This window comes from Mus caroli, chromosome 6 (assembly GCF_900094665.2).
Source record: "Mus caroli chromosome 6, CAROLI_EIJ_v1.1, whole genome shotgun sequence".
NCBI lineage: Eukaryota > Metazoa > Chordata > Mammalia > Rodentia > Muridae > Mus > Mus caroli.
Genome location: NC_034575.1, coordinates 135,477,809 through 135,498,338, shown reverse-complemented (window position 1 = coordinate 135,498,338; position 20,530 = coordinate 135,477,809). Strand labels below are relative to the sequence as shown.

The window sequence follows — 20,530 nt, the reverse complement described above, 5'->3', positions numbered from 1 at the left end:
CTCCCCTGGCTGAGGACATGATTCAGTGAGCAAAGTGCTTGCTGCCCTGAGCATGAAGGCCCCACAGACCTTCTGTCTGTAAGCACAGAGCTCCTTCAGTGTAATAAGAGCTGGAGATAGGATCCCTTGAAGCCAGAAGGCCAGCTAGCCTGGTATGCAGTGAGGGACTAGTTATGCAGTGAGGGACCAGAGACCCTACCTCAAGCTGGAAGGTAGGGACTAAGCTCTGCGCCCGTGCTGTGGCTGTCACTCACCCATGCTCATTCCCACGACAGTTTCCTCAAAGAGTATCCCAGCCCAGTAACATGGAAAAGAAACAATTTCTACCTATTCTGCGTCTAGCAAAGACTAAAAAACAAAACATAAAAGCTAAACGTAACCTGTCTTGTAGACAGAATGTTAGAGTCATTAGACTAAGCCAGGTGTGGCAGCTTTTGCCTGTTTTCCCAGGGCTTGGGTTGGCTGAGGTGTGAGGGCGGTGAGTTCAAGGACACGTAGGGTGTTATTGGCTAGCCTGGTCTATGGTGTGGGGCTCTGTTTCTGTCTCAGTCCCTCTCTTGGTCTCTCTCTGTCCACATGTGTGTGTGTGAACATGTGTGTTTGCCCTTAATTAACTGTTTAAATAGAGGCAGGCAGTAGAGGGGAGGTAGAGGGACACACATTCCTTTAAGATGGAAGGTGTCCCAGGGTGCATTTCTTTCTCCATAAGGAGCTTCAATGTGTTATCTTCCTTTAGAATCTGGGGTACAGCTGCCATGGAGCTCAGTCTGTTCATGTTTTGCTCGCCCACCATGCATAGGGTCCTGGGTTTAATCCTGAGCACCACAGAAAACCACCAGGGGCCCCCCGTGCCTGTAACTCAAGCACTTGGAGGTGGGTCAAGAGGGTCAGAAGTTCAAGGCCAGCCTGGGATGTATGATGCCCTGTCTGAAAAACATTGAGTGGAGCTTTGTTAAGGACAGCAGAGGGTGGTCCCTGAATGTTATAGAGTGTCCCATATTAAACTGAGTTCAAAGAAAAGTCAGCAGGGAAGTATGTATTTTGAAATTGCCAACTTATAAACAATTCTTAATTATTTTTTTAAAAAATAGTGAATGTGGAGGTGGCTCAGTGGATAAAGCACTTGCCCTGCAAGTGTGGGGAAGGGAGTTGCGGGGTTTAGAACCCATATAAAAGCTGGGTAGACATGGAGGCTTGGTGCGTTGAATGGCTGAGTGACTGTGTCTGACACTGCAGTCCCCAGGGTCTGTGAGGTAGAGTGTTACCCATGGTTTAGCCTCTGCTGTGGACTATGGGAGTGTGACTCAGTGTCTTTTAAAAGTTCACCCTGTTCCTTGTGAGCTTTATGGGCTCAGGGCGGGGTGGGGGCAGGGGGGGGGCTGTGTCTTTGATTTATTCACTCAACCATATCTTTAAAGATTGACTCAGAATGTTAAAGTAGCACTCTTATTGGAACTTAAATGAAACGCAATGTAAATTTAGAAATCTACAACAGAGACAAGAATTGTAAGAACTTTAAAGATTAACGTTATGATGGAATTTCAAATTTGCCTTTGAGTATGGCCTCTAGTTCAAGGCTGGTCTAGGATACATGATGAGTTCAGGCCAGCCATGGCTTCAGAAGGAGATCCGACCTCAAAAGCAAAATTAAAAATGTAACGAAACCACTGAGCCGATGCAGAGGCAGCAGGAACTTCAGTTTTCCCTGCCTAACCAGCCACACCAGCTTAGTCAGGCACAGCCTTTCAAAAGGCAAACAAGCCCGCCTTGTGGCGTGATGGGTGATTTGGCCAAGTAAGAGATACTCACTCAGCACCTACTGCCTTTCTTGCATGTAGAAAAAAATCGTGTTTAATCATAACCATAACAGTAATTCAGGGTCCTTGTGTATATCACATTGGATCAGCATTTTCTGATGGCTTTTGTAATAATTACATATTTTCTTCGCAACATAGAACATCAGTGGTCCTAGCCACAGCCATCCATCCCAGTTTATATTGATCCCAACTGAGTAGTGGCATCTGGATAGCCCAGTTACTGACTATCTGTGAATTCTTTATGTGGTCTATTGCGACCCCTCTGTAGCTGCTGTCTCCCTATATGCACTGCCGTGGTTGGCTAGAGCTTGTTTATATACTGACTCAGGTAGACCCAGATGGTTGCGGGACGTTTTCTGTTCTTTCTTAGAATACAATCTACTCTCCCCTTATCTGCAGTGGTTCTTCTGCAGATTATTGAAGAGAGAAGCAAGGAAAAGAAAGGGTAAAGAGTGGAAATTACTATTTTCTTAACTTTTGGGGTAGGCGGATCTCTTTAATCCCCCAAATATATTCTTAATATAATGTAAGCTAGCTAGCAGCAGAGCTATCACAGTAGAGGAAGGAATGTAGAATCTGATAATTTAACTGGCTTTAAACTATGATTATTCCGTAACATATTAATAGCATAAGCTAGGTGTTGTGGTTCATACCTGTAATCTCAGTATTGAGGAGTCTGAGACAAGAGGGTCCCAATGAGTTCTAGACAATTCTGGGCTATTTAGTGAATTCTACACCCCCCTGTATTAGAGTTTGAGACCTTAAGAACCAAACCAAACATGTATAATGTATAATAATTAGTGACCATAATTTTATTTTTATTTTAATATACTGAAAACAGCTGGTAGTGGGCACAACTTAAAAGTCTTCCGTTGTTGTGGTCCCTGTGTCTGATGGAATGAGAACCCAGGATATATTGCAGACCTGTAACAGGGTTAGCCTGTCTATAGCTGGCCCAGGTATGACTCGCCACGCCAGAGGACCTGGCTGGATGACCATCTTTAGTCTCAGTCTATTGATTTTTTTTCCCATGGAGCTTTGTGAGGAGATGTAGAAATGGCTTGGAGGAGGTGAGAAACAGGATCGTTCAGACTCCGCGTGATCATTTCACTGTTGTTACTGTTGAACCGTTGTGCCGGAGACGAGGGAAAGATGAATACTCTTTAATGCTTGACATTTCGCTGTACAGTGTAAAAAACCTAATATTGAATACATTGTTAAATCTGCTAATGCTGATTATTAGAAGTGGCATTTGGTTTTTTAAAGAAAATATCTTTTTTAAAAACAGAGCCCGTGCATCAGTGATTATAATTTTAAAAGCTTGTAGTGAGTTAGAAATTGTGTCTTTCTCCTCTGCGTGAGAAGGTTGCTGGCTATACGCTTGATTGACCCCTTCCTTTGCTCTTTTGGTAACTGGGCAAGGTTTGTTTTTTTAATGGTCCCTAGACATAATTTTAATGTGTTAAGTTGGTTATGAAAGGTTGCTAATGGGCTGGAGAGATGGCTCAGCGGTTAAGAACACTGACTGCTCTTCCAAAGGTCCTGAGTTCAAATCCCAGCAACCACATGGTGGCTCACAACCATCTGTAATGGGATCTGATGCCCTCTACTGGGGTGTCTGAAGACAGCTACAGTGCACTTATATATAATAAATAAATAAATCTTAGAGGAAAAAAAAAAGGAAAGGTTGCTTGAATGAGTAAAGTCGGCATGTAACCGAAGTTGTGCTTTGTGCGTTGTCTTGAGTCTCCTTTGACTTCCCACCTAGATTCTGCTCCTTTTGTGGTAGGGGTACTGACCACCGTCACCCGTGCCCATGTGTTCTTTCTCCTTCTTTTTGAGATGGGGTCTCACACTGTGTAGGCTGATCTCACACTTGATGTGTATGTAGTCTAAGATGACATTGAACTCCAAGCCTCTTGCCTCAGCCTCTCACCAGCTGGGATTATAGGCATACAACACCATGCCTGACCTTAGTACGTGTATTAGTAGACAGCTTATGGGTTTGGAGTCCAGATTTGGCCCAGCACCAACTCACCTTGGGATTTCACCTTATTCTTTTGTCTGAGCAGTAGTTTGTTCTAAAAACAAAACAAAACAATTTATGTGTGCGTGCCCATTCCCCCACCCTGATATGTGTGCCAGATGGAGGTCAGGAGATATCAGATCCCCTGAAGCGGGAGTTACAAGAGGTTGTTAGCCCCCAGTGTAGAATCAACCTCAAGCCCTCTGCAAGAGCGATCCTCCCTCTCAAAGGCTGAGCCATCCCTCCGGCTCCAGTTTGTTCCTTTTAATCGTAAGAACCCTATAGTTCTTTTTGTTTCTCACATTCTGTAAAAGTCCAATCTAACTAAGCTGGCATCTGCGTGTCCAGAGGCTTTCTGAGAGGGCTGGACAGGCCCTCATGTCACTTCTGCCCTCAGGCTTCAGAAGGGCTAGCTGAATGACAGAACTCTCCCTTTCTTTTTACAGGAATTATGACTCAGTCAAAACACAACCCAAGAAATACGTCAAATCCAAGTACGACTTTGTGGCGAGGAACAGCAGCGAGCTCTCGGTTATGAAAGATGATGTCCTAGAGGTAACTCATTCTTATGGGCTTAGTCCTCTAAGAAAGTAAATTTGCTGGGTTCTTCTTCTATGCATCTGCGCCTTCTGAAAGAGATCCCAAGGTCAAGAAATTGTTTCTTTGTACACGGTACAGCTGGGTATCTGTGTCTCTCTAGAAGTGTTAGCTACTTAGTTTATCAGACCCCATAACAGTGTTGTTCATTCAAGTAAGAGATACCTAGGGCATTGTGGGACAGGCAAGCACAGTTCTTGGCTTGCCTCATTGTCCTTTCTTCTGAGATCTCAGTGGAGATGAATCATGATAGTTTAAGAAAAAAAACCATTTCCTCTTTGAAAACACTTGCACAAATGTTACTTGTACTGCATTTGAGGGTACACTGAGGGTAGCATTTCTTAGGTCCTTCAGAGTTCATTTCCTTGAATGTATACAATACATTTTGGCACAATACATTTTGTTAAAAGTAGTTTCCATATTTTCCCTTTCTATTCCACAAGTGGAAACGATAGAATGTTCCAGAATGGCTATCTTATTTTCTTTCCAGCACCTCAAATGCAGCAGGGACATTCAGAGGATATAGTACATACTTGGGATAGATTTGTCCTAGGATTGATTTTATGCAAATATCAATAATAACAGTAATCAACAATACCTCTTAGTGTAATTGCTTAGAACTTCAGTCACTCATATACTTTATCCCAGTTCATTACCAGAAGTAATTTTTTTTTTCCTCTATTGAAATTGAGAAGTAAAAGTTGACCATGGTCCGTGCATGGCTGTATGGGTTTCCTTATAGTGATCGAGTCTCCGTTCTTTGCATATTGACAGATACTCGACGATCGAAGGCAGTGGTGGAAAGTCCGAAATGCCAGTGGAGACTCTGGGTTTGTGCCAAATAACATTCTGGATATCGTGAGAACTCCGGAATCTGGAGTGGGGCGCGCTGACCCCCCATACACACACACCATACAGGTAACTTGGGTTCTGGGCAAAACTTAATATCGGCAGATTTCCATGGACAGGAATTCCGTGCCTTTTGTGTGTCAATCACTTTGATATTAAATTGCTTTTATTTTTGAGAGCAACTGAAAAGCAATGTGAGACAGTAGCGAGTGATGCATGGTTTTCTGATTCATTTTGTGAGGAAACTCTTAAAGTGTCCAGCAATAAGTTACTGCTCTTGTGAATGCTTTTTTCTTTTACACCAATTTGTAGTATTTCTGATAAATATAGATTTTTCCCCCTCTTTACTCATCAGTTGGCTCCGAGACTGCTGGGAGGGAGGGAGCATCTCCATCTTTTCCGGTGTTTGCCTTCAGTGTCTATCACATGTTCAGTCTCTGGCCAGCCTTCAGTTCACACTCAGCACACCTTAGCACATGCATGACCATATGTCCCGGTGTTACAGTGTTATTCCTTTATATTAAAGTTGGATGTATCTGTGATATAGATGAGACAGGACAGGTTCTTCCTCTGATCCCTGAAGACTTCCAGAGGCTCCCACAAGCCACAGTTTCAGGATTTTAGGGGCGTGGTCAGTTCCTCTGTTATGGCAGCTGCGTTTACTTGAGCTGGCTCTCTGGAGTGAGGTCGTGCGATGGGACTAGAGTGGGTGGACTCTCTATGCACAACCTCTGAACCCGAGTTGCTTCTGTTCCATGTCTTAGGGTCGAAGTCCTAATTTCCAATGGTGAGAAAAACATTCCTGGCTCCTTTTTTATCTTGAAGATGACAACATCTTCAGGCCTTGGACGGAGTCCATTGTCCCAGCTGCCACACTGTTTCTGAGCACTGGGAGTCACTTTTAACTCTCAAGTGTAGAATAGACCCTTGCCCCTTTCCAGAGTGATTTGGCCTTACTAGAAGCCCCAAGCCAACCAAATATCAGCAGTGGGTGTGGAAACACATACCCATCTTCCCAGTACTGGGCAGGTAGAGACAGAAGCATCAGGAATTCAATGTTATCTTGGACTAACAAAGTAAGGTCAAGACCAGCCTGGACTGTGTAAGGCTCTGCCTCTAAGAGAGAGAGAGAGAGAGAGAGAGAGAGAGAATGAATAAAAAACATTGGTGGGGTTTGTTTGTTTGTATTTTTTCCTGACATGACACGTGTACTTACTTATGCCAATCGTTTGTCATTAGCTTTTGATGCCAAAGAAGGAATTTGAATTATTCAAGGTATGGTCTGCTGTGTTTCCCATGGATTTTTGCAGTGAATTTTTTCTGAACTTAATTTTCCATACCTCTTCCTTCCCATAAGTTCCTCCTTCTTTAAGTGTGAGCTGTGTCTCCTCGAGTAATGACCTAAGGCTTCTCTCGGGAGGGGGAACACCGATCCTCTGCTTTCTTTCTTGAAAGTTTTTTTTTTTTTTAAACTTATCTTTAACAGTGATGTCATATGTGCTTGAAGTGTGTGCCTAAAATCTCGAGAGGGGGTATTTGCCCTCTGAGAAAGTAAAGATTTTTAAACATTCTAACTAATAACAAAGTGTAGCTTGCACTGATTCTAAAGAATATCCTCCAGGCTCATGGGCAAATAGATCCAAGAATTTCTAAGTGGACATATTAAGAATAATTACTCAGGTTGAGCTTGGCTTGCATGATTCCTAGGAACAGATAAGCTGAAAATAAGGTAACTTAATTAAGCTTACAAGTCGTGTGTGTGTGTGTGTGTGTGTGTGTGTGTGTGTGTATGTGTGTTCCAAATCTCTGTCCCCATAGGGACTCCCCACACAGGAGTCTGACTTTCACTCTTTCCCTGCTTGCTGTTTGGTCTTGCCTTTTACTTCAGCTGTGACTCCTGCCCCAGGCTGTGTGGTGGCTTTCCCTGTTTCAGGCTTCCCTCTGGCTAAAGTGAACCCAAATGATGAGTACATGCCTCAGGCAAGGCAAAAATAGGACAGGGAGAGAACAGACACATACAACCCACATCTCTCTCTCTCTCTCTCTCTCTCTCTCTCTCTCTCTCTCTCTCTCTCTCTCTCCCTCCCTCTCCCTCTCTCCCTCCTTTTCCTCTCCCCCTCCCCCTGATTCTTTTCTTTCACATAACCTCATCTTTATTTTTGTCAACTTTGACACAACCAAGATTTTGTTTATTCAGAAGTACCAGGAGTCTATGTTGAAACTTTGTGTAAATAGCGACGTGTGGTTGCTGTGAAGGATTTCATGTTCTGGCTGTTTCTCTTTTGAACCCTTCCACAGTCCCTGTAGAAATTGGGTGTGTGGAAGAGTGCATGTGTGGAAGAGAGAGTGCGTGTGTGGAAGAGTGCCTGTGGCTGTGAGCCCTTTCCTTACCCCTCTTCCCCCCCTTCTCTGTCATTTTCCTCCCTCCTGACCCCCTCCCCATTCCCTCTTCCCTCTCCTCTCTGAATGTGTCAAGTTTAGGGTGAGGACCTACCATTGAAAGGAATTGAATAGAGTGGTTAAGAACATTCACTGCTCTTCCAGACGACCTGAGTTCAATTCCCAGCAACCACATGGTGGCTCACAACCATGTATAGTGAGATCCAATGCCCTCTTCTGGTGTGTCTGAAGATAGCTACTATGTACTCATATACATTAAAAAAATAATAAAGGTACTGTTCTTTTGTTTTTGTTTTGTTTTGTTTTTAAAAGGAATTGAAAACTCTCTACCTGGGAACTCTGGGCTGAATGCAATAGAGATCTCATAAGTTGTAATAAACAGCCTACCTGCCATGACATCACTGTGTCCTTACCTACCTATCATGATATCACTGTGTCCTTAACTACCTGATATGACATCACCGTGTCCTTACCTTCTTGCTGTGACATCACTGGCTCCTTACCTACCTGCTATGATACACTGTGTCCTTACCTACCTGCTATGACAGTGTCCCTACCTACCTGCCATGACATCACTGTGTCCTTACCTACCTGTCATGATATCACTGCATCCTTACCTAACTGCTATGACATCACTGCGTCTCTATCTGTTATAACATCATTGTGTCCTTACCTACCTGCTGTGACATCACTGCATTCTTATCTATTTTCCATGACATCACTGTGTCCTTACCTACTTTCTGTAACATCACTGAATTCTTACCTACCTGCTCTGATACACTGTGCCCTTACCTGTTATGACAGTGTCCCTACCTACCTGCCGTGATATCACTGCATCCTTACTACCTACCTGATATAACATCACAGCTTCTCTCAAGGGATTCCTGTCCTTAAGGAACTTGTAGTAGTTCTGAAAAGCATGGCGTAGGATGGGAAAGACATCCCTCAGAAACATCCCAGTCAAGTACCTATCTCTACACCAGCATCACAGAGAGAGACTTGATCCCAGAACACCTCTCCTGTCTTAGTCAGGGTTTCTATTCTTGCACAAGCATCATTACCAGGAAGCAAGTTGGGGGAGGAAAGGGTTGATTCGGCTTACACTTCCATACCAAGGAAGTCAGGACTGGAACTCAAGCAGGTCAGGAAGCAGGAGCTGATGCAGAGGCCATGGAGGGATGTTACTTACTGGCTTGCTTCCCCTGGCTTGCTCAGGTTGCTTTCTTATAGAACCCAAGACTATCAGCCCAGGATTGGTCCCATCCACAAGGGGCCTTTCCCCCTTGATCACTAATTAAGAAAATGCCTTACAGCTGGATCTCCTGGAGGCATTTCCTCAACTGAAGCTCCTTTCTCTGTGATAACTCCAGCTTGTGTCAAGTTGATACAAAACTAGCTAGTACATCTCCCATGCACTGTGTGGTCAGAACAGTCACCATGCAGGAGCCGTTTTAGACTAATATGTCCATTTCTTGCATTTTGCATGTCCTTGTTTTAATATTTTAGGAAAACTGTACACATTATGAAATGGACTAGCAACTCGGGCGTTTTGTGTGTGGCAAACCCGGGCTTGAATGTGAACTGCTCCTTTCCCTCTCGGAGTGCTTTTTAAATGGCCACAGTTATTCCTCTCATTTTCGTCCCCTTCCCTTTATGCTCCTGAAGGATTCTTGGAGCAGTTCCTGGTGTAGGCTCAAGGACAGCTCTTGTCCAGGGCTGCACACCTTTTGTGTGGGTCTGTTCTGTCCGCAGGGGTCTTCACGCCTGGAACAGCACAGAATAGGTGTTGAGTTCCCACCTGAAGTCCCTGGGGGTTGTTTCGTAATCCTCACATTTGGAGTGGTTTTAACAGTTCTCCCAAGGCAGATTCCCACCTCTGCGCTAACCCCCATGGCTTTGCCAGTTTTTAAATAAAAGAGGTCGAGATGAGATGGAGCATTTACAAAAGTGTTTTGTGTGTGTGCCTTTGTGATGTGTGTGTTTGTGCATGTGAGTGTGTGTAGACAAGTGTCTGTTGTGCCTATGTGAGTGTATGTCTCTGTGTGTGTGTGTCTGTTTCAGTGAAGCCACAGCTTTTGAAAGGCACAGGAAAGTGGCCTGGCCTTCTGTTAAACAGTAGGTCACCCCAGGGCTTTGTCTCTCTTGTCTGTACAACAGATGGCTCCCAACTGCTTCCTTTCCATCCAGAGTCTACTGCCACATAAAGTTTTTTTTAAAAAAATTTTTTTCCTTGATTCCCAGGCTAGTACTGGTCATCTCCTAAAAAGATCATTTCCCATGGGTCCCCTGCTGTGTCAAGAGTAGAAATGACTTCCTCCTGATCTTATTTCTATTATACCCACAGCTGGGCTAAACAATGTTTTGTGTATTGTTAAATATTGAGTTTATGTGTTTATTATTTTTGTAGTTTTTCTTACTCCACCAAGGGGTAGGGATTAAATAATGACCAGTGTCCAAGAAACCATTGCCAGGTCTTGTGAAGCCCCCCCCCCCCCGTCTATTTCTCCGCTGTTGTAGAATTGTGTAGAAAGCCTATTATGGTATTGGTGCGGATTCTCACCTTGGTTTTGTGAGTGGCAGGCTGTGCACCTTTAGACATAAAATTTTGTTTTTCTCAGTTCCTGTGGGGGGTGGGGTGGGGATGAGAGGGACATATACAACCCCCTTATCTCTATATACATGTTAAATTGCCTTCAACTGAAGGTGGAAATCCTTTCCATGGGTGACCGTAAGACCACCAGCAGTATTGATTCCCAGCCCATCTCATTCATGTCTTGTTTAAACTTATTCCAAATGCTGGAATACTGCTGGACAGAGAATGACCATCTTCTTAACATCACTTCATATTCTTCAGCCAGGCCAGCTTCCCTTTAGTACTCTGGTTAAAGGTTGTTATAAATGACTTACAGAGGTTCCTGCCCCATTAGTTAGAGGTAGGGTTCTTAAACAAGGATGGCTACCATTTTTGTTGAGTAAGCATGTGTGCATGTTGTATGAGTGTGTGTGTGTGTGTGTATGTGTGTGTGTGTATCATGTACACACACACACACACACACAAATAATGTTAAAAGTGCATACAGTATAAAGTAAAATCATCACGAAAGTAAAAGAATGAGCATTCATGCACACAGCTACCTATCTCCCGACAAGAGAAACCGTAATCTGCTCCTTCAGAAAACCTGGCTTTAATACTCCATCACAAGCATGCCTCTCCCACCGAGCATTCGTTTCTCTGTTTCTACTCCACCATCTGCTACTTTGTGTCAAAAGACCTGCCTGCACACACACACACACACACACACACACACACACCGTCTTCTGTGCTCACCTCCCCAATCCTGGTAACTGCACTTTGTCTATGTTTGAATGCTTGACCTAAAGTGGATTCTTTCTAAGCTGTCGATAAGATGAACCTGTATCATATTGTTCTCCCAGAATGCTCTAATGAGCAGAGTGGGCCCTGGGATAGCCTGACTGTGGAATACATCACTGGGGGTGCTGAGCTCTCTTGAGTAGAGCCCAGTAGGGATTAATCATGTATTTACAAACTCCTTTGCTGGCTGACTTGTGGGCAGGTAATTTTGCTGTCAAAATCCAGTTTGCTCATGTTTGCTGTTATTTGATGTAAATTATAATTGATATTTTTTTCACTCCCATCTCCTGTGTTAATTTTCTCATTGGCTGTGGTTCATCCCATCTCCTAATAGCAATTACTTGGCGAGCTGTCAGAGGTAACTCACATCCATTCCCTCCTGGCAATTCTTCCTTCTGGGTTTTGGTTTTTTTTGTTTTTTGTTTTTTTTTTCTTTTTCTTTGGATTCAGTTTCTGGACTTAACACCCTCCAAATATTCCAGCTGTGCCGTTTTCAGCACAGAATTTCAGAGAGGCCAAATTTCAAGGGAGAAAATAAAGATGCTGTTCAGTGCAGGGCAAAATTGTAAGCCGAGGAGGTCTCTGCCACTGGCGGTTTTGGGTTTTACTTGCATAATCTTCCCTCTGAAGCAGGACTGTGCAGCAGTCAGGTGTGTTACTCTCCATCACTTCGGTGCTCGAGAGGTTTTACCCAGTTTTGGCTCCTAAAGAACCCAACTTAATTGTCAGTAGGAAAGTGCATTTCTTAAGAGGCAGAGACATTCTGAGTCCTCTCAGAGAACGACACAGGATGCTTTGTGTACAGAGGAGCTTGGCGTTTGTGAGAGACGGTGATGGGACTCAGGAAGTGACAGCATTATATAAACGTGGGTCCATCCCAGCAACTCTGTGAGGGTCGTGGGGTTTAGTGGTGATTCCTGGGAACAGCCCTGGGCCAAGATTTCTCATCAGATTGGAGCCTGGGCCTCCTTTGGGGCGTGAAGAAAAGGCTCCAAGTGAACTGTGTTCAAGGAAGCCTTCTAGGTCTTGAGGTGTGTTGCGAGTCATTGGTCTGTGCCTCCAACAGGAAGAGTCCAGCACAGGAGTGTGAAAGCAGAGAGCAGGTGCTTAGCAGTAGGTAGAGAGGAGCAGAGGTGTTGGGGAGGGACTTAGAGCATAAGGTCAAGGGTCAGCCCTGACTAAGTGACTTTCAGAATGAGTCACACTGATTGGAGGATCTGGCCCTCTCTCCCTTCTCTTGTCAGAGGTTGGAGGCATGAAGCAGGCTGAGAAGACTGAGGGGAGAGGGGGTACACAAGTAAAGATAATTTATGGCACGGATCATGAGAATGGCTCTACTTGGCTTTCAAAGCTTCCATTCGGTCTACACTTTTGAGTGAGGTCCGATGGTACTGTTGCCTTCTACAGCAGCAGGGGTTGAATGAACCTGGACGCGAATACTTGGTGAGCCCGGCTCCAGGCTTGCCTGTGACACTGCCACCAGGTTCTGAGCGTCTCACTGTATTATTCCACAGATAGAAAAACACTAGCTGTTCTTGTTTTTATGGAAGCAGGCAGAATGAATCACATTGTTGGGCTCAGAGCCTGTAGCACTTTCCGTTGGCATAGGTTTTGGGAAAAGAAAAAACCAATCATTGAAATTCTGGCACTTTTGGAACACTGACACGATTTCATTAAGCCGTCACGAAGTGAAGCGCAAAGGACATGCTTGTCTAGGGAACAAAACATATATATTAAGTGTCTTTGGTGTGTGCTAAGTGGAACTTTTGGTGATGTTTGCTATGTTTGGATTGCTTTAGATATCTATTGGCCCAAATATAAGAGAACTATCTTGTGGGTTTGTAATGACACACCAGTGCTTTCCAAGGAGATGCTGGGAGGATCAGAAACCACTTCATCTCCTGCTTACCTTTGTGGCAGTCACTTATCCACCTTCCATCTCCTCCCCCATGCTCTCCTGGTTGCTTCCCTCCCCTCTGTATCTAGCAACACTCTCTAGCCCTCTTTGAGTACCCCTCCCCCTCCCACCTTCCCAGCACCCCCTTCCACCTTTACACCATCTGCTGGGATGAGTCATAACCCTGAGTAACAGCCACAAAGCCCAAGGGTCCCTTCCACAGGCATTAAGTTGTCTTCCTGGGAAGGCACCTTGGTCAGTCGTTGGTGTGTTGTTTTGAGTGACAATTTAGTTTTAACGTCATGTGTGGTGTGTGTTTTGATGGTTTTAATATCTGTGGCAATCTGGGGTGGGGGACACTCTTGAAACTCAGGATTGCCTTATATTTGGGCCACCTTAGAAGTGAGACATAAATACTGCAAGCCCCAGACTTCCAAAAGGCTTTCTTGTGGATTTTATCCCGCTAACCTTACCTGCTAACTGGAACTGTGCCAGTGCAGTATTTAGATGTCACTTCACCTGTAACTTTGCATCTTTGATTCTGCAAAGATGCACCTGTGGAAAACTTGGAGTCTTTGACATGTAGTTGTCTGCTAGCTACATTGTTTTATCTATATTTAAAGTTTTGGCTATTGTATTGAATATGAAATATACACAAATATTGTTTTCCTTATAGCTCAATTGTACACTTTACCACATCTTCCTTTGAAAATGTAAATCCCTGACCACAGGCCTCCCCTGCTTTCCCCTCCCCTCTCCCCCTCCCCTGCCTCCTCCTCCTCCTCCCTCTGCCTCCCTCTCCCCCTCCCTCTGCCTCCCTCTCCCCCTCCCTCTGCCTCCCTCTCCCCCTCCCCCTCCCCCTCTGCCTCTGCCTCTGCCTCTGCCTCTGCCTCTGCCTCTGCCTCTGCCTCTGCCTCTNTTACAAAAATATTTTGGTAGTGTTTTCCTGAGTTCTGTCCCTATCGAAGAAATCCAAACTTTTTTCTTTTTCCCCCTCCCCTTCTCCCTTCCCCTCCCCCTCCCACTGCCATTCCTCTTTTCTGTTCTGAGGACAGGAGGGTGGGCTAGAGCATTTCTGTGTTGGGCAAATGCTCTAGCAGCGAGCTGCATCCCCAGCCAGAGCTGGGCCTTTATCCTTAAAATCACCCCCTCCCTCCATGTGCTCCCGTTTTTAACAAAGAAGATTTCTCATGTGAATAAATGAAGAGTAATATGGTGGTAGAAAGGGCTGTACCTTGAAAAAGTTAATAACCACCGCCGTGTAAACCTCGTTAATTATTTTAAAAGCACAGCCCCTTTATTCTCCAGATTCACACATTGCTCCTCAACCCTCCTTGTAAACAACGGATCGAAAGACCCCTGACTGTGGCCTACGCTTAAAACAAGAGCAAGCTACACCCAGTGTCACTGACTTTCAGCACCACTGAAGTTATTATTTGCTTAAACTGTAAAAAATAATCAGAGTGCTTCTAACCTACCATAGTCGTGTGTAAGTTCAAGCCCAAACCTAGCTTTCCTGGTATGTATCATTATGATATTGATTATTTTTGGTTTGAACTTGACACTCTTTAAACTCACACATTGACTTTGAACATGGTCTTAATAACTATGAAATCATATTGGATTAAAAGTGTATATACAAACCTACATTATTAAGGGTTGGCACAGATAACTTTACAAAAAAATATCGAACGATGTTCTGTCAATTCGTACTTCATTTTCCAGCCTAAGTACACACACGCAGGCACCCACACACTCATTCATATATATGTATTCACACATATATATTTCAGGTTAATTATTATCTTTTATAGAAACAAAGGACGGAATACGGCCTGAGATCAGCGGATACTCCTTCTGCCCCATCACCCCCTCCAACGCCAGCACCCGTTCCGGTCCCCCTTCCACCTTCTGTACCAGCACCCGTTTCTGTGCCCAAGGTTCCAGCAAATGTCACTCGCCAGAACAGCAGCTCCAGTGACAGCGGGGGCAGCATTGTGCGGGACAGCCAGAGATACAAACAACTCCCAGTGGACCGTAAGTTTTCCCAGCGGCCAAACCCAGCTCCACTGAGTCTGTTCATAGTAAATATTGTGAGGTAAATACGATAAATAATAGCTGCTTATACATCATGGATGCCTGCCGGGTTTCTCTCCCTCTGAGTTTCTCTGAGGAGCAGGTCATTTTTCTCAGCCCTCTAAGGCATGTATCTCTTCACATACCCCTGCAGTGCTGTGACTGCTGAATGCACACTTGCTTGAGCAGATATACTGGGATGGACATCCCTTCGCACCTACAAACTTCAAGGCTTTAGTGAGCCTCTCCATATCTGAGAGTCTGGAAAGTGGGGGAAGCCAACACTAATCTGGTTCTTAGGACAAGTGTGAAGATTCAGTGAGACACCGCCTGAAAAGTAGGGCACTTGGGGGCACCCAGTCTCTCTCTCCTGACAAGTTTTTGTTTGTCACAATTGAGACCTGCTGCTGGCACTTCACCAGGTGTGCTTGGTAATAGTGTGCATTGTGCAGGCAGCTGGAAATGTGAGCAGTGCTGGGTTTGAAGACTAGGAATGATTTTGACCACTGTAAGCAAGTAGTCAGCAAATGCCTGCTGCTATCATCCGCATCTCCTCCTCTTCCTCTCTGTCCTCTGCCAAGAGTCTGCTGTCCTCAGACACATACACAACCACACCACTTTTACACAGTCGCCCACCAGTATCAACATCAGATTTTCTTCTAACTTTGACAGCATATTTTCACAAATTAAAATTGATTTTCCCATGAGAATAGTATCTATGGGGACGATTGTAAAATAAACAAAATTAAAGATGCTATGATAACATAGGCTTCTTCTGTGGCCAGGGCAGAGCTGTGTGGATAGTCGAAAAGCTAACGGTAACCCTGAGAGGTTTTGCTGTACCTTGTACCTTAGGGCCGTATGCTCTATGTCTGATGATGTTTGTAAAGCACTGCAAGTCAACCTTTGCAGCTCTTTACAGAAAACATGGAAAACCAAAACCAGGAAAACATTTCCTATAGCTGAAGTTTGAGAAAAGTATATAGAAGGTCGGGGACATGTTGTGTGGGAGTCATCTACCATCCTGCCCCGGGGCCACACCCAAGGTCCTGCGCCTTTCTCTCGATAAATGACTCTTACTATAAATGACCGATCCGTTTCTATTCTCTTCGCACTGTTTATGTTCCGGAGACCGATTCTCGGCTTAGTCTTACTGTACAGTCTCACCTTTGACACCAGGTGCTTCGTAGCTGACATCATAGACCTGACGTCATAGACCTGCAGGCTCCTGAGGCTCAAGTGTTGTAGAAATCTTTGATCTCCACCTGGGGTCTCTACCTCACCTTTGACCCTTTAGTTCCTGAATGAAAGACACACATAATTTATATTTACAATAACTTTATATTTACTAGAGCTGGGCAGATATCTAGCCTCTATGCTGTTAGGATCTACTTTCCTATGAATAACCCTGAGTTATTACTTACTGTGTTCCATCTGGGCTGCTCTAATCAGCCAGCCCTCAGGGCTGTGTTTTTATGGCTCACCTAACTCAAGGAAGCTTCTCCTTCCTCCTCCTATACCTTCTTCTCCTCCTGCTCCTCTTCCGACCCCAAGGCCAGGAAACCTAAACCCCACCTATGTCTCTTCTGCCTTAGCTATTGGCTCTTGCCATCTTTATTTACCAATCAGAAATAAGTTGGCGGACTCTCTCCTCTCTGGGACAAGCAGGTCTTAGAGTCCTGCACTTAGCATTACAGTAGATCACAAAAAGCCAAACCTTAACACCCAGGTCAAACTACATTCCTAAATGTTTTGGTGCCTTTTGACCCAAGTGGCTTCCAGCTCCATGTGACCCTCAGGATCAGTCTCAATAAATGGAAAATGCTGGAGAGGAAAGTAGATGGATTACTCTGTAGCTGTTATGGAAGTAGTGGCTAGGTGTAATAAGCACAAGCCTGTTGCAGGCCTGAGTTCCTCTCCTGAAGTATAAATGATTCAGATCACCTCTGTATTCATGTCTGACCTCATTAGAAAATAAAGGAGGGGCCCGGCAAGATGCTGACTCAGTAGGAAATGGTGCTGACTATCACCAAGCCTGACCTGAATTAAGTCCCTGAGGTCTCCAGGGCAAAAGGAGAGACCCAACTCTCTTGTGTTGCCCTCTAAAAACTCACACACACACACACACACACACACACACACACAAATAAATAAATAAATAAATAAATAAATAAATAAATAAATAAATGTAAAATATAATGAAAACTGAAAAACTGGAAAAACAACGAATCCAGTCTCGGAAATGACTGTGTATGAGTGTGAAAATATGTGTAACTCTGGGCTTTTAAAGGGACGCTTCCTTTGCAAAGATACCAGAGAAACAGTTTTCAGCTGGGAAAGTTCCACGAATATGTTTCGTTTCCCTGGGGAACGTTCCCTCTGAGAAATGACTCTCCTTTTCGCCTTTCTTCCCACAAGTTTACACATGACTCTGTCTAACACGTCAGCACAGTGATCTCTGACACTGTGGTGGGCTGTTCCAGGCCTGGGGTCAGAGTTCAGAGGCATCCAGTCCCCTTTTGGAGCAGTGCACGGCCTGGAACAGCCTGTTCTTTGTCCCACTTGAAGAAACTCAAGAGCCTACTGGGGAAGATGCATAGCTTGAATTCTTGTAACAAGTAAACTCTCCTGATAATTGAAACTCATCATTTTCAAGTCAGATTTTCATATGTGAATGGGTCCCAGGGTCTGTAAAGTAGACCAAATTAACACATAAGCTTGCTTCTTTAACCTCAGATAGCCATAATTGCTCACGAAAAACTTCTTTTTTTAAATATCTCAAGAGTGCATTTTGGCATTAAATAAATTTATTTCTTTGTATAAAATGAATATCTCCTGATAGCACATTTTTAGAGTTTTTTTTTTTTTTTTTTTCCTGAACAGAGGTCAGGGCTGTCTCATGATCATTTAGCAGATGGCAAAATTAAGTATGTGTGTCCACATTTCTTTCAAGATAGGGTTCTTGCTACTATAGTCTCTGCTCATTCCCCAAGCTTCTGATAAAAAATAAAAGAAAAAGGCTAAAAAGTGGGAACTCAAGCAAATCTCATGGCTGTGAGCAAGGGCAAGACGTCAAATGTCCGACTGACAATTCAGCAAAGGGTGGAGATAGGTGGAGTGTTTGTCCTGCATGCATGAGGATCTGAGTTCAGATCTCCAGTGCCCATGTAAGTATCCAGGCATGGGTATGAACTTCATTCAGGCAGAGACAGGCAGATCTCAGCTCTCTGGCCATCCAGCCAAGGCAACAAGCTCCAGGTTCAGTGAGAGACTTGGGGAGTGACTGGCAAAGACATCTGACCTTTGACCTACATCCAAGTTCACATGCATAACACACACACACACACACACACACACACACACAGTATAACCAGTGGCCAAGGAAGGAACCCACAGTAGAATGCGCCCTCTGTACGGAACTGCTACTTGGAGGTGGTTGGAGCCAGGCATTGTGTAAGCCGTCCATCAGAGATGCAGAAAGCATCACCTCCTGCCACTTTTGAAGATGCCGACCTGTTAGTTTGCTTTGCATTTCTTCTTCTTCGCTCCTTTGAAATCTAAGCCCTTTGACTTGACTGCAATCCTTTGCAATCAGAACTGTTACTGTAGGGAGAGGTGTGTTTATTGTTAGGAGAGAACTCTGAAAATGGAAACCAAAACAAGGGGCCTTCTAGAAAGAGGTGTCTTTGTAATGCCCTGAGAAAGCCTACCTGTGGCCTTGGGGCCCTCTGCAGTGGAGAAGAAGGTGTTTTCTCTTTGTTGTTTAAGGCTGACCTATCTCCTGCTCAGCATGGCATCCTATGAGCTAAAGCAGCCCCTGGAACCCAGGTTCTGTTTGCTTTCATCCATCCATAATACCCTTCTTTCCTCCAGTTTTCTTTCTCTTTCTCTTTGTTAATTTTATATATATATATTTTTTTTTTCATTTCTTCAAAACATTTCCTAAATGGGAAGGGGTTCTCTCTCCAAGAGGTTTTGCCTTCGGTGGCTGCTAGGGAGACAAAATCATTGTCTTAGTGCCATAACCACTGGTGAATCACAGATGCTCAAGGGGTTCGCTTCATACTGAGCCTCTGTGAGTGGGTCACAAAGCAAACACAACAAGAGGACCTGAAGGCAGGATGGTTGCCCAAGTAGGGGATGGTGGGGATTAGGGTAGGAGGTGAGGGGTGATAAATATGAGCCAAACATATATATATATATACACACATACATATATATGATATATATACATACACACATGTATATATATGTATATAAATAGTGTATAATATTTTATACATAGTATACATTACATATATGTATATGTATGTATATATAATATACATGTATCTATAGAGAAAGAGTGAGAGAAAAAATTGTTGAAGAATGAACTAATTAAAGTTAACATCTCTTTCAAACTTGAGACCTTAATACAAATTAGACTCTCATAGCACTAATTGTTTCACAGTTCACTTACTTTCCAGAGACACTAAACATGCTCCCTGGATGGCATAAACAGCTCCCTCAGCTGTCAGGTCATTGCCACTTGCCAGGATAATTAGTTAATTGGTTTATGATACCAGTTCTGAGTTCTTGAAAACAGCAACAGATAGCAATGTACCGAAATATGCACATGTATTTTTGATGCATAGAGGTATTATCTCCCTTTATTTCGACCCCCTTGCCTTTTTTTTTCTCATAACGCACACTCATTCATAAACACATGGCTAGGAGTGGAGGATGCTGGGGACGTTCACCGAAGGTCATCTCAGTGATCTGAGTATAGAACAGCCCTGGTCTGAAAGTCAGACCAGTTGGATCAGCTCGTTTCTATGGCTAATGACAGAGCCACTCAGACAGGTCATTTCTCTTCGTTCTTTATCTCCTGACCTAGATAACATGATGACTGGAACATGGTGGTTACCAAGGTCTCAGGGAAGAGGTGAGGTGAAAGGGCAAGGTGAATGACTGTCGGCCTGGATGAGACTGGTAGCATGGTCAGGAGTTGGAGGCTGAAGTAGCTATGTGGATTAGAAATGCTCTGGGGAAGGAAATTACCATTTTAACCAGGGCTGGAGAAGCTGAAGGAGTTGCAAAGGGAGTCAAGTAGGTATATTGGTGAGGTGTGGGGGATTCCAAGCAAAAGAGGCCGTAATGGCCAATAGCTTCAGAGGCACCAAGGAAGCAATACCATGTCAGCTAGGGTAGGGAGCTGGAGGAGAGACAGATAATTTCCTCTGAGAGGTAGAGACCAGGCAGTGGTTTGCAGCCCAGGGGCTGCAGTATCTGACAGGACCATTGCAGTCTGCCTGTTAGCAGAGGATGACAGGAGAGGCGGGGGTGGGTGTTGCAGCCCGCCCGCGGTCCACAACACGAACGGTTCACTGAGAATGGCAGTTCCCTGCAAAGAGAGGAATCTAGACGGGGCGGAAGAAACAATGGAGTCAAGACAAGACTCTGATCAAGACTCAATTTTACTAATTCCAGACACTCAGTTTATAAAGGAAGGGGGA

The 20,530-nt window shown here is 44.3% G+C and overlaps 1 protein-coding gene across 6 annotated transcripts in view; it reads left to right on the top strand.

Moving 5' to 3' along the window:
• Positions 1 to 20,530, top strand: part of Eps8 (epidermal growth factor receptor pathway substrate 8) — a 173,621-nt gene that overhangs the window by 143,498 nt on the left and 9,593 nt on the right. For all 6 annotated transcript variants that reach the window (XM_021164455.2, XM_029478488.1, XM_029478486.1 and 3 more), the window contains 3 exons: positions 4,290 to 4,398; positions 5,215 to 5,358; positions 14,774 to 14,996. In XM_021164455.2, coding sequence (XP_021020114.1) covers positions 4,290 to 4,398; positions 5,215 to 5,358; positions 14,774 to 14,996 — 476 coding nt within the window. The remainder of the gene's footprint in view (positions 1 to 4,289; positions 4,399 to 5,214; positions 5,359 to 14,773; positions 14,997 to 20,530) is intronic.